Source organism: Stegastes partitus, unplaced genomic scaffold, assembly GCF_000690725.1.
Source record: "Stegastes partitus isolate 25-593 unplaced genomic scaffold, Stegastes_partitus-1.0.2 Scaffold491, whole genome shotgun sequence".
In the NCBI taxonomy this organism is placed as follows: domain Eukaryota; kingdom Metazoa; phylum Chordata; class Actinopteri; family Pomacentridae; genus Stegastes; species Stegastes partitus.
This window is the reverse complement of record NW_007578222.1, coordinates 33,692-47,218: the sequence shown is the minus strand read 5'-3', so window position 1 is coordinate 47,218 and position 13,527 is coordinate 33,692. Positions and strand designations below refer to the sequence as shown.

Sequence of the window (13,527 nt, the reverse complement as noted above, 5' to 3'; positions counted from 1 at the left end):
CTACTTGTTGTCCAGCTGCTACCAAACATCTCCTCATGTTTGTAAGTCGCCGATTGTAATGAGATTACTTTAACACTTGGATTTTATTTGACTGATGTTAATAAATAATAATAAATAAACATTGTCTTGATTATAAACAAACAACCACATTCTTGGTTCATAGGAGCTGCTGCTGGTCCGTCATTAATCAATTAAGAGCAAACGGTGTATTTATTGTCCTGCACGTCCAGTTCAGGTAAACAAATGAAGTAGTTTGTGTTTGTAAAAGTGTTCAAGCCGCTTCAAGGAGGTTAAAGACGGTTCTGGTTGCAGAACAAACATGCAGCCGGTGGACCTGGTGGGTGGAGAGAAGACGTCGGGCTCCTCCGTCCTCTCCACCTTCTGAGGCTGACTGAGGGACGAGGGGGCGGGAGGTGAAAGGACCAAGACCAAGGAGAGAAGAAGGAGAAGGAGAAGGAAAGCGTCCCAACACTCACGACTGACAGATAAATAATAAACCTGTTCCCACTGATGCGTCTCTACGTTAACGTTGCAGAGATTTGAGGAAACACGGAGCGTCCTGCAGCTTCTAGACCAGATTTAACACGAATCACTTTTTGTTTTCAGTCCGATTGAAAGGAAACGCAGATATCAGAGGTCTGGAACGAACACTTAACGAGCTGCATCAGAGGTTTAACGACGGAAACCTGAACCTAATCTAAACCTGTCAACGGATTTATCTAAACTCTATCACATAGCTGCAGATTATACCTCAGACAAACATGACGCCTTTAAATGCGTCGTTTTGTTCGACTAACATGAAAATATTTTTAAAAACTCTTTACTTCCACGACTGTGTTCAGCCATGTGTGATATTTAAAAGGTGCAACATCAGTTTAGATGGTTTTCATTATTCTTAATAGACCAAATAAACCACTAACAACAACCTACATCACTGTTTTCACAGGTTGCTTTATTTTAAACTATATTTTCATAAATTCTATTTTTATTTTATTGTTTAAACGCTGGCTGCTCAACGTCAACAAAACATTTATGTACTTTTCTTTCTTCTGGAGGCTGGAACCAGACATCACGTTTTGTCACTTTAGCTTAAAAACGACCAAATTAAAACAGTTTCCGAATCAATTTTCTCTCTAATCTCAGTTTAACGGCGCTCTAATCGATGAAACTCCTCGATGCCGTCGGCGTGGGCGTTGGGACGAGCAACGAAACGAAAAACAAGACGACAGAGAAGCTGAAGGGAAGAACAGAACATCTGATGACGAGGAGAGAAAATGAAAACAAACAGAATCCAGGAGACAATAAAAAGAAGGAAATAAGGTGGATCATGTCGGGGAGAGGAGGAGGACGAAGCCTTAACATTAATGGATTACATCCCATCTAACCCGACTTTAAACATCATCACCTCGGTTTAATGAAGAGTCACATCGTCCTCGTCTTTCTCACCTGAGCCGTCGTCTCTGAGGCATCTGCTGGTCCAGGTCTCTCTGCTGCCGCTCCTCTCTCGTCATTCCTTTGTAGTTGGACGTCAGGCCGAAGATGGGCCGCGACCATTCGTCTGAACACGACAACCACACAGTTTACGTCTCATTCACTGTCGGTCAAGTTTTCAATCTAAAGTCCTGCATCGACGGAAACGACCGTCTTCTGTCAGAACAACAGGAATCAGAAAATATTTTACATTTATGTTACGAAAATTAAAGCAAAAACCCAGAATCGACACGTCCGACATTTTCCAGAGTTTCTACGGGTGTCATAACGAACTACGTCCACATGCTGCTGATATTTAACGACTTAGATTTTAGTTTTCTGTGTGTGAACACTGGCTGCAGTTCAACCGAAACATTTAAGACGTTACTCAGTCGCACCGGTTTTTTATTTTGTTTACAGACTCTGGCACAGATTTGCTCATCCCACAGACAGAATAAAGTAAAAAGTTTATTAAATATCACGATTTTTTAACTTAAATGTGGTTAATTTTCTTGGTTAAAACTGCAGGTCAGACATGAGTAGTTCAAGGGCTGTTGGACAGCTGAATATCCAACGATTCGCTCTTTTTTGTGGCTGATAAATGGAATTTGTAAAAAGAAAAACATCCCTTTTATAGCTGCTGGTGTGATTTATTTAATTTAAAGAGCCGCTGACGTAGCTAGCTTTAGCCAAATTTCATCTATCTTTATTATTTCTTCACCACCATGAACTGATTTAACTGCTTTCTTACTTAATTGCTTGAAATAAAAAACAGAAATGTGACTTATTTTAATGGGTATTTTTCATTTACAGATAAGAATCGAAGGCAGATCTGTCACTGACGTTAGCTTTAGCAACGGCTAGCAGCTACCGTCGCTAACTCTGATTGCCAATAAATTAATTTCCGTCTTTCCTGACATCAATTTTAATCGTCTAGAAGGTAATGCAAAGACTTTTTATCAGGAACATACTTCCAATACGTTACGGGCTGCCTTCTAAACTGCCTACAGGTGCTACGCTCGGTGCAGAGTCGGCTGAAGGTGTTTTATGAAGCAGCTTTGCTTACTGATGAGTTTGAGGGCGAGGTCTTTGTTGGACCGAGACTCTTTGGGGTGCTTGTACAGAAACATGACGGCCCGGCCGATGCCGCTGTGCTTCAGGGTTTCCTGGCTGACGCTGGGCAGCTGCAAGAGGAAACACAACGTCAGACACTGAACTGTCAGAGCAGCGCTAAAGGTTCGCCTCCATCCAGACTCACCTCCTGCAGGATCCGGAGCAGCTCCTCCCGGATCCTCAGGGCCGGCAGAGATTTGTCCGGGAGAGGACTGATCCACTCTTTGATGGCCGACATCACGCCGCTGTCGATGAAGGTCTCCTTCAAGTCCTGTCTGAGGGACGAACAACCACATAGATGCTTAGTTAGCTTCTTTCTTTGAATTAAGCTGCATAGTTAGCGTCTTTCTCTAAGTTAAGCTGCATAATTAGCTTCTTTTTATGAATTTAGCTTCATAGTTAGCTTCTTACAAGGACTTTAGCTGCACAGTTAGCTTCTTTCTTTGAATTTAGCTGCATAGTTAGTGTCTTTCTCTAAGTTCAGCTGCAGTTAGCTCTTTCTACAACTTTAGCTGTGTAATTAACGCTTCCTGTGACTTTAGCCATGCAGTTAGCGTCTTTCTACAGATTTAGCAGCGCAGTTAGCATCTTTCTGTAACTCTAGCGCTGTAGCTAGCTTCTTCCAGTAATTTCAGCCATACAGCTAGTTTCTTTTTGTGACAAAAACTAAAACACTAACTCAACTCTCAAAACTAGTCAACATAAAAATATGTGAGAAGTAAATCCCTGAGCTCTCACTTCTTGAGGTGCATGACGACTTGAGGCAGCAGCGTGAGCTTCTTCAGCGCCGGTTTCTTCTGGCTGTTCAGAGTTCGATCCTCCTGTTGAGGAACAAACACACGGTCAGCGGAGAGAACGCCACGCGGGGAGGGCTTTTATTTTGGCGGGCAGGAAGTCTGACCTCGGCGGCCTCGTTCATCTTGGTGATCATGGCGCTGACCACGTCGTCGGCGTCGCTGATGAACGTTCCTCCGTCGCGGTGCCGCCTCTTCCTGCTGTTCATGGCCTTCCTCCGGGCGAGCATGATGTCGAAGTCGGACATGAAGCTGGTGCTGAACGCACAGAATGCACAGATTAGAGCACGAAGCAAAGACGTCGAACAAACAGGAAGCAACGTCACTGATCAGAAGTCGTACTCTTGGCCGCTGCGGTCGACGCCTTCGTCCGAGTCGGACTCTTCCTCCATCTGCTGCTGCTTCTCCTTCGCCTGCTTCTTGTCTCCTTCCAGATCCTCCTGATTGAAACCCTGAAGGACACAGCAGACAGCTTCAGCTCGATCTGTTCTCTCAGTGATGGACTTTAAGCCCCACAAACTGTAGCGACTCCGTTAGCCGAAGCTAATGCTAGTTTTACACACAACAGCGTACAGGATTTAATCAGGGATTTTACATATTCAGTACAACATCATGTTTGTGATGAATGTGAACTAGTTTTTAATGTTTTTACTGAAAATGAAACGTCTGAAATCATTCATGCAGCAGTGACACGTCATGTTAGAGATGCTAATCAGACATTAGATCCATTTCTAAGTTTGTTTTTTTATTAATTAACTCTCACTGATGGACTTGTTTAACGAAGTCTATTTAATGCTCATTAATTGTGCGTCGTCTCTACAAACAGAAACTAAACGTGGAGTCGCTCGTTACCGTGAACTCTTCCTCCTCCTCGTCTCCGGACTCTCCGAAGATGTCGGCGATCATTTTCCTGCAACGAAACAACAGCAGCGGCTCAGACTGTTGATGTGACTGAACAAAAACATGCATATAAACAATGTGGACTATAATCAGAGAGGTTCTGGTTCTGGTGGTAAATCTGATTAAAATAAGCCGTTTAATTCCTATGAAGCGTCTTTAAAGTTGGACAAATTCACTGTAGAAAGGTAAAAGAAGAAAAACATGAAAAAACTGGAATCAACTTTTCCAGCCTCTTTTCTTTTTTTTTTATTAAGTGTGTAAACATGAGATCTTTACATACTGCAGATGTTTAACTACTTTGGTTTGACTCGTTTCCTCTCTGCTCTGACTAAACACTGCCTGCAGTTCAACTGAAAACTGGATGTTTATCACGTTGCTGTTGGTCACAGCTGAGTCACTCTTTGTTTTTTAACAGAATCCAGTGCACATTTTTTACATTAAACATGTAAAATTAAGTGAAATTTGAGGATTTTCGGTTTAGAATTGGTTCAGTTTGTTGATTAAACGAATTAAAAACTGCGCTGGTGGACGTCGCCCAGCGTGCTCCTGGATCCTGCTGGTAAAACTGGTTGTTTTATTGTATTTTAAAGTCTTTAAATTCTCTGTAAATTGTCTCATATGTGGTATTAATCATTTCTCAAACCTAAGCAGGCATCAGAACGGTCTATGGAAGTTTTCTGGTTTCTGTATTTGTGAGGTTTATCCAGATTAACTCACTCCTCCTCGTCTCCGGACTCGCTGTCGCTGCCGAACAGCGCCTTCTCGTCCTTCTGGCCGGCCGCCGCCTTCGCCCGCTCGTCCTCGTCGCTCTCGCTGTCCGAGCCGAGCTCCTTCAGTTTGGCCGCCAGGCTCTTGTCCGGACCCATGAAGCCGCCGTCGCTGTCCGAGTTCTCGTCGTCCGACACCGCCCGACTCCGCTTCACCGCTGAGGAGACAAACGCACCAGACGGATGATGATCAGAAGAACGTGGACGGTTTGTGTAGCTGCAGCTTTAAATCAATCACAGGATGAAGAGGAGCTTTTTCCAACACGGACATTAATCTCCATTTAAAGAAAAACATGTTTAAATTAGTCAAAACAAAATAATTTAAATTTTTAATTTAAAAACTCTCAGAACGTTTTACACGTCTGAAAACATCCAACGTGAATCATTTTAGAATTTCTGTTCAGTTCCTTTGAAATCTGGAAACAAAAAGCAAAAAATCTTCTTAAACAGATGTTAAAAATAAACATTTAAACAAAAAATTTACGTTTTTCTACATTTTAGCCCCAAAATTCTCATTTTTACTGCAAAAAAAGTGCATCAGCTCCAAGAAAACCTCCTGAAGCTCCGTGTTGTTGATTAGCTCAGAGACATGTGGAGCTTGTTCATTCATTTTTCTAATTAATCATCATATTTAGGTGTTTTAGTTTTTTCTCTGTTAACATAAATGAAGGAGGCAGAACACGAGGATCTCCTCTGAACATGACGTTAAAACATCTAGAACAGAATTACTAACCTGGTTTGTCGTCTTTGTCCTCGTCTTCGTCCTCGCTGTCTGACAGGATGGCCTTCTTCCTCTTCACTGCAAACACACACATTAACAGATATAAACACTTTTCTGCAGCTGTAAGGACGTAATTCAACAAGTTTCTCACTGACATTCAGATCAAACAATTACCGAAACTCAGAGGAGATTAAATTAATTTACTTTAAAACCGTTTCGTCTGTGATTATCACCTTTAGATCAGTTCATTATAAAACCACCTCATCCTTCGTTTAGAGCTGCCTCCGTTTGTGTATTAAAGTTAAAACCTTGTGAGGATTTGCTGCTTTTTCAGCCTCATCATGTGATTCTGTGTGAACTGAATTCTTTAGACTCCTCTTGTTCTTTAAGAACAAATAATCAGCCAATGAATAAACACTGAAGAGAGCCGTTAGGTTCAACGACAAAAATGTCTCCTGACTGTAGAAAAATGCCTCGGCTTGTGTTTACTTCTTTACACCAATCACAACTGTCCGGGGGCGGAGCTAAGCCCAGGATGCAGGTACGGTGTCCTTGTGAAACGGTGAAATGTCCAACAGATGACTCCAGAGAGGAATGCTGGTAGAAAAATTTTCCTTCTCGATGCAGCAGTTTGTTTCCAACTTAATTAGAGTTCTGACTCTTTAAACTTCATTAACTCAAACATGATGCTCAACATTTTCGTCCAACACGTTCCCACGATGAATGATACGTGGAAGTCATTTGTTCCTGATCGAGTATTCTCTGTGATCAATACAGACACACTCATCTCTTTTCTAATCTGATCTATCAGCTGCAGCACCGGCCGTGTGCTGAAACCTTGTGTATTTTCAGCATCGCCAGCTGAATGCTTGTAGGTTCCTGTGGCAACACAACTCACGCAGCGTACTGCAACAGCACGGCCTCAATTAGTGGGATTAATAACGAACAGCATGACAGCTTGACAGATAAAACCTCAGCTGAGGATCTGAATCACTCAGAGAATCATCAGGAGAAGAGCTGATGAGAGAGAGACGCTTCAAACATTCAGTAAATCTGAAACTCTGAACTGAACCTGCTTAGCANGTTTGGGTTCAGAGCAGCTCCGATGGTTCCGTCCAGAACCTGAGGCGTGAACTCACTTCTCCTCTCCGGTCAGCTGCTTCTCCAGGTCTCTGCGAGGCGTCTGACCTCCGGAGCTGCAGACAGAAACAAACATGGACACGTTGGTTAGAACCTTCAAACCGGGTCTGAGGGACGGACCGGGCTCATGCTGTTACGTGAAGGTCCACCTCAGAGCAGGTTAGTCAGCAGCTGGTCTCTCCAGACCCGGGTCAGGAGCCTCACTGAGTCTGGATGCCGGTACCAGCGAGTCTCAGACTGGGTCCCAGTTAAAAAGCACTGAACTGACTCCAGTAAGAGCCTCAGACACACACAGTCCTGTTTAAGCCTCGGTGCAGCAGCGCCCCCTGCTGGCTGCTCACAGGAAACAAACCACCCCTTAAATACTTCATCATCTAAATACTGTTTAAAGATTTGCAAGAGTTTTAAGGGTTTATTCAACCCCAAATACAGCTTTCTGTCCAAATACGTATAGTTTTAAAGGTTTATTCCACCAAAAACACTCGTCACTGTCCAAATAATGATCATTTTAAAGGTTTAATTCACTCAAAACACTTGAAAACTTCTAACTTTGGAAGTTTATTCGACCTAAAATTATACTTTCTGTCCAAACACCTTTACTTTTAAAGGTTTACTCCCACCAAAGTACTACTTCCTGTTTAAATACTTGCAGTTTTTAAAGTTTACTCAACCTAAAATCATACTTTCTTTCCAAATAACTACTTTAAAAGGTTTATTTCAGCCAAAATAACACACCTGTAGTTTTAAAGGTTTAGTCCACACAAAAATCTATTTTTTTGTTCAAATATTTACAGGTTTAAAATATTACTTACTGTCCAAATAATCCACCCAATGTACTACTTTGCAAGCAAATACGTGCAGTTTTAAAGGTTTATTCCACTAAAAATACTACTTCCTGTTTAAATACTTCCAGTTTTGAAAGTTTGTTGGACCCAAAATAATACTTTCTTTCCAAATACTTGTAGTTTTAAAGGTTTATTCCCATCAAAATACTACTTGTTGTCCAGCTGCTACCAAACATCTCCTCATGTTTGTAAGTCGCCGATTGTAATGAGATTACTTTAACACTTGGATTTTATTTGACTGATGTTAATAAATAATAATAAATAAACATTGTCTTGATTATAAACAAACAACCACATTCTTGGTTCATAGGAGCTGCTGCTGGTCCGTCATTAATCAATTAAGAGCAAACGGTGTATTTATTGTCCTGCACGTCCAGTTCAGGTAAACAAATGAAGTAGTTTGTGTTTGTAAAAGTGTTCAAGCCGCTTCAAGGAGGTTAAAGACGGTTCTGGTTGCAGAACAAACATGCAGCCGGTGGACCTGGTGGGTGGAGAGAAGACGTCGGGCTCCTCCGTCCTCTCCACCTTCTGAGGCTGACTGAGGGACGAGGGGGCGGGAGGTGAAAGGACCAAGACCAAGGAGAGAAGAAGGAGAAGGAGAAGGAAAGCGTCCCAACACTCACGACTGACAGATAAATAATAAACCTGTTCCCACTGATGCGTCTCTACGTTAACGTTGCAGAGATTTGAGGAAACACGGAGCGTCCTGCAGCTTCTAGACCAGATTTAACACGAATCACTTTTTGTTTTCAGTCCGATTGAAAGGAAACGCAGATATCAGAGGTCTGGAACGAACACTTAACGAGCTGCATCAGAGGTTTAACGACGGAAACCTGAACCTAATCTAAACCTGTCAACGGATTTATCTAAACTCTATCACATAGCTGCAGATTATACCTCAGACAAACATGACGCCTTTAAATGCGTCGTTTTGTTCGACTAACATGAAAATATTTTTAAAAACTCTTTACTTCCACGACTGTGTTCAGCCATGTGTGATATTTAAAAGGTGCAACATCAGTTTAGATGGTTTTCATTATTCTTAATAGACCAAATAAACCACTAACAACAACCTACATCACTGTTTTCACAGGTTGCTTTATTTTAAACTATATTTTCATAAATTCTATTTTTATTTTATTGTTTAAACGCTGGCTGCTCAACGTCAACAAAACATTTATGTACTTTTCTTTCTTCTGGAGGCTGGAACCAGACATCACGTTTTGTCACTTTAGCTTAAAAACGACCAAATTAAAACAGTTTCCGAATCAATTTTCTCTCTAATCTCAGTTTAACGGCGCTCTAATCGATGAAACTCCTCGATGCCGTCGGCGTGGGCGTTGGGACGAGCAACGAAACGAAAAACAAGACGACAGAGAAGCTGAAGGGAAGAACAGAACATCTGATGACGAGGAGAGAAAATGAAAACAAACAGAATCCAGGAGACAATAAAAAGAAGGAAATAAGGTGGATCATGTCGGGGAGAGGAGGAGGACGAAGCCTTAACATTAATGGATTACATCCCATCTAACCCGACTTTAAACATCATCACCTCGGTTTAATGAAGAGTCACATCGTCCTCGTCTTTCTCACCTGAGCCGTCGTCTCTGAGGCATCTGCTGGTCCAGGTCTCTCTGCTGCCGCTCCTCTCTCGTCATTCCTTTGTAGTTGGACGTCAGGCCGAAGATGGGCCGCGACCATTCGTCTGAACACGACAACCACACAGTTTACGTCTCATTCACTGTCGGTCAAGTTTTCAATCTAAAGTCCTGCATCGACGGAAACGACCGTCTTCTGTCAGAACAACAGGAATCAGAAAATATTTTACATTTATGTTACGAAAATTAAAGCAAAAACCCAGAATCGACACGTCCGACATTTTCCAGAGTTTCTACGGGTGTCATAACGAACTACGTCCACATGCTGCTGATATTTAACGACTTAGATTTTAGTTTTCTGTGTGTGAACACTGGCTGCAGTTCAACCGAAACATTTAAGACGTTACTCAGTCGCACCGGTTTTTTATTTTGTTTACAGACTCTGGCACAGATTTGCTCATCCCACAGACAGAATAAAGTAAAAAGTTTATTAAATATCACGATTTTTTAACTTAAATGTGGTTAATTTTCTTGGTTAAAACTGCAGGTCAGACATGAGTAGTTCAAGGGCTGTTGGACAGCTGAATATCCAACGATTCGCTCTTTTTTGTGGCTGATAAATGGAATTTGTAAAAAGAAAAACATCCCTTTTATAGCTGCTGGTGTGATTTATTTAATTTAAAGAGCCGCTGACGTAGCTAGCTTTAGCCAAATTTCATCTATCTTTATTATTTCTTCACCACCATGAACTGATTTAACTGCTTTCTTACTTAATTGCTTGAAATAAAAAACAGAAATGTGACTTATTTTAATGGGTATTTTTCATTTACAGATAAGAATCGAAGGCAGATCTGTCACTGACGTTAGCTTTAGCAACGGCTAGCAGCTACCGTCGCTAACTCTGATTGCCAATAAATTAATTTCCGTCTTTCCTGACATCAATTTTAATCGTCTAGAAGGTAATGCAAAGACTTTTTATCAGGAACATACTTCCAATACGTTACGGGCTGCCTTCTAAACTGCCTACAGGTGCTACGCTCGGTGCAGAGTCGGCTGAAGGTGTTTTATGAAGCAGCTTTGCTTACTGATGAGTTTGAGGGCGAGGTCTTTGTTGGACCGAGACTCTTTGGGGTGCTTGTACAGAAACATGACGGCCCGGCCGATGCCGCTGTGCTTCAGGGTTTCCTGGCTGACGCTGGGCAGCTGCAAGAGGAAACACAACGTCAGACACTGAACTGTCAGAGCAGCGCTAAAGGTTCGCCTCCATCCAGACTCACCTCCTGCAGGATCCGGAGCAGCTCCTCCCGGATCCTCAGGGCCGGCAGAGATTTGTCCGGGAGAGGACTGATCCACTCTTTGATGGCCGACATCACGCCGCTGTCGATGAAGGTCTCCTTCAAGTCCTGTCTGAGGGACGAACAACCACATAGATGCTTAGTTAGCTTCTTTCTTTGAATTAAGCTGCATAGTTAGCGTCTTTCTCTAAGTTAAGCTGCATAATTAGCTTCTTTTTATGAATTTAGCTTCATAGTTAGCTTCTTACAAGGACTTTAGCTGCACAGTTAGCTTCTTTCTTTGAATTTAGCTGCATAGTTAGTGTCTTTCTCTAAGTTCAGCTGCAGTTAGCTCTTTCTACAACTTTAGCTGTGTAATTAACGCTTCCTGTGACTTTAGCCATGCAGTTAGCGTCTTTCTACAGATTTAGCAGCGCAGTTAGCATCTTTCTGTAACTCTAGCGCTGTAGCTAGCTTCTTCCAGTAATTTCAGCCATACAGCTAGTTTCTTTTTGTGACAAAAACTAAAACACTAACTCAACTCTCAAAACTAGTCAACATAAAAATATGTGAGAAGTAAATCCCTGAGCTCTCACTTCTTGAGGTGCATGACGACTTGAGGCAGCAGCGTGAGCTTCTTCAGCGCCGGTTTCTTCTGGCTGTTCAGAGTTCGATCCTCCTGTTGAGGAACAAACACACGGTCAGCGGAGAGAACGCCACGCGGGGAGGGCTTTTATTTTGGCGGGCAGGAAGTCTGACCTCGGCGGCCTCGTTCATCTTGGTGATCATGGCGCTGACCACGTCGTCGGCGTCGCTGATGAACGTTCCTCCGTCGCGGTGCCGCCTCTTCCTGCTGTTCATGGCCTTCCTCCGGGCGAGCATGATGTCGAAGTCGGACATGAAGCTGGTGCTGAACGCACAGAATGCACAGATTAGAGCACGAAGCAAAGACGTCGAACAAACAGGAAGCAACGTCACTGATCAGAAGTCGTACTCTTGGCCGCTGCGGTCGACGCCTTCGTCCGAGTCGGACTCTTCCTCCATCTGCTGCTGCTTCTCCTTCGCCTGCTTCTTGTCTCCTTCCAGATCCTCCTGATTGAAACCCTGAAGGACACAGCAGACAGCTTCAGCTCGATCTGTTCTCTCAGTGATGGACTTTAAGCCCCACAAACTGTAGCGACTCCGTTAGCCGAAGCTAATGCTAGTTTTACACACAACAGCGTACAGGATTTAATCAGGGATTTTACATATTCAGTACAACATCATGTTTGTGATGAATGTGAACTAGTTTTTAATGTTTTTACTGAAAATGAAACGTCTGAAATCATTCATGCAGCAGTGACACGTCATGTTAGAGATGCTAATCAGACATTAGATCCATTTCTAAGTTTGTTTTTTTATTAATTAACTCTCACTGATGGACTTGTTTAACGAAGTCTATTTAATGCTCATTAATTGTGCGTCGTCTCTACAAACAGAAACTAAACGTGGAGTCGCTCGTTACCGTGAACTCTTCCTCCTCCTCGTCTCCGGACTCTCCGAAGATGTCGGCGATCATTTTCCTGCAACGAAACAACAGCAGCGGCTCAGACTGTTGATGTGACTGAACAAAAACATGCATATAAACAATGTGGACTATAATCAGAGAGGTTCTGGTTCTGGTGGTAAATCTGATTAAAATAAGCCGTTTAATTCCTATGAAGCGTCTTTAAAGTTGGACAAATTCACTGTAGAAAGGTAAAAGAAGAAAAACATGAAAAAACTGGAATCAACTTTTCCAGCCTCTTTTCTTTTTTTTTTATTAAGTGTGTAAACATGAGATCTTTACATACTGCAGATGTTTAACTACTTTGGTTTGACTCGTTTCCTCTCTGCTCTGACTAAACACTGCCTGCAGTTCAACTGAAAACTGGATGTTTATCACGTTGCTGTTGGTCACAGCTGAGTCACTCTTTGTTTTTTAACAGAATCCAGTGCACATTTTTTACATTAAACATGTAAAATTAAGTGAAATTTGAGGATTTTCGGTTTAGAATTGGTTCAGTTTGTTGATTAAACGAATTAAAAACTGCGCTGGTGGACGTCGCCCAGCGTGCTCCTGGATCCTGCTGGTAAAACTGGTTGTTTTATTGTATTTTAAAGTCTTTAAATTCTCTGTAAATTGTCTCATATGTGGTATTAATCATTTCTCAAACCTAAGCAGGCATCAGAACGGTCTATGGAAGTTTTCTGGTTTCTGTATTTGTGAGGTTTATCCAGATTAACTCACTCCTCCTCGTCTCCGGACTCGCTGTCGCTGCCGAACAGCGCCTTCTCGTCCTTCTGGCCGGCCGCCGCCTTCGCCCGCTCGTCCTCGTCGCTCTCGCTGTCCGAGCCGAGCTCCTTCAGTTTGGCCGCCAGGCTCTTGTCCGGACCCATGAAGCCGCCGTCGCTGTCCGAGTTCTCGTCGTCCGACACCGCCCGACTCCGCTTCACCGCTGAGGAGACAAACGCACCAGACGGATGATGATCAGAAGAACGTGGACGGTTTGTGTAGCTGCAGCTTTAAATCAATCACAGGATGAAGAGGAGCTTTTTCCAACACGGACATTAATCTCCATTTAAAGAAAAACATGTTTAAATTAGTCAAAACAAAATAATTTAAATTTTTAATTTAAAAACTCTCAGAACGTTTTACACGTCTGAAAACATCCAACGTGAATCATTTTAGAATTTCTGTTCAGTTCCTTTGAAATCTGGAAACAAAAAGCAAAAAATCTTCTTAAACAGATGTTAAAAATAAACATTTAAACAAAAAATTTACGTTTTTCTACATTTTAGCCCCAAAATTCTCATTTTTACTGCAAAAAAAGTGCATCAGCTCCAAGAAAACCTCCTGAAGCTCCGTGTTGTTGATTAGCTCAGA

At 42.4% G+C, this 13,527-nt stretch overlaps 1 protein-coding gene across 2 annotated transcripts in view; it reads right to left on the bottom strand.

Moving 5' to 3' along the window:
- iws1 (interacts with SUPT6H, CTD assembly factor 1) overlaps window positions 1-13,527 on the bottom strand; it is a 26,342-nt gene that overhangs the window by 7,770 nt on the left and 5,045 nt on the right. The window contains exons 4-13 of one of the 2 annotated variants that reach the window (XM_008287222.1): window positions 5,778-5,843; window positions 4,995-5,202; window positions 4,230-4,287; window positions 3,720-3,829; window positions 3,485-3,635; window positions 3,322-3,404; window positions 2,729-2,858; window positions 2,537-2,654; window positions 1,447-1,558; window positions 278-391 (exon numbers count right to left, since the gene is read on the bottom strand). In XM_008287222.1, the coding sequence (XP_008285444.1) occupies window positions 278-391; window positions 1,447-1,558; window positions 2,537-2,654; window positions 2,729-2,858; window positions 3,322-3,404; window positions 3,485-3,635; window positions 3,720-3,829; window positions 4,230-4,287; window positions 4,995-5,202; window positions 5,778-5,843 (1,150 nt within the window). Of the gene's footprint in view, window positions 1-277; window positions 1,235-1,446; window positions 1,559-2,536; window positions 2,655-2,728; window positions 2,859-3,321; window positions 3,405-3,484; window positions 3,636-3,719; window positions 3,830-4,229; window positions 4,288-4,994; window positions 5,203-5,777; window positions 5,844-13,527 lie in introns of those variants that run through there. The other variant, XM_008287221.1, reaches the window with a different exon arrangement.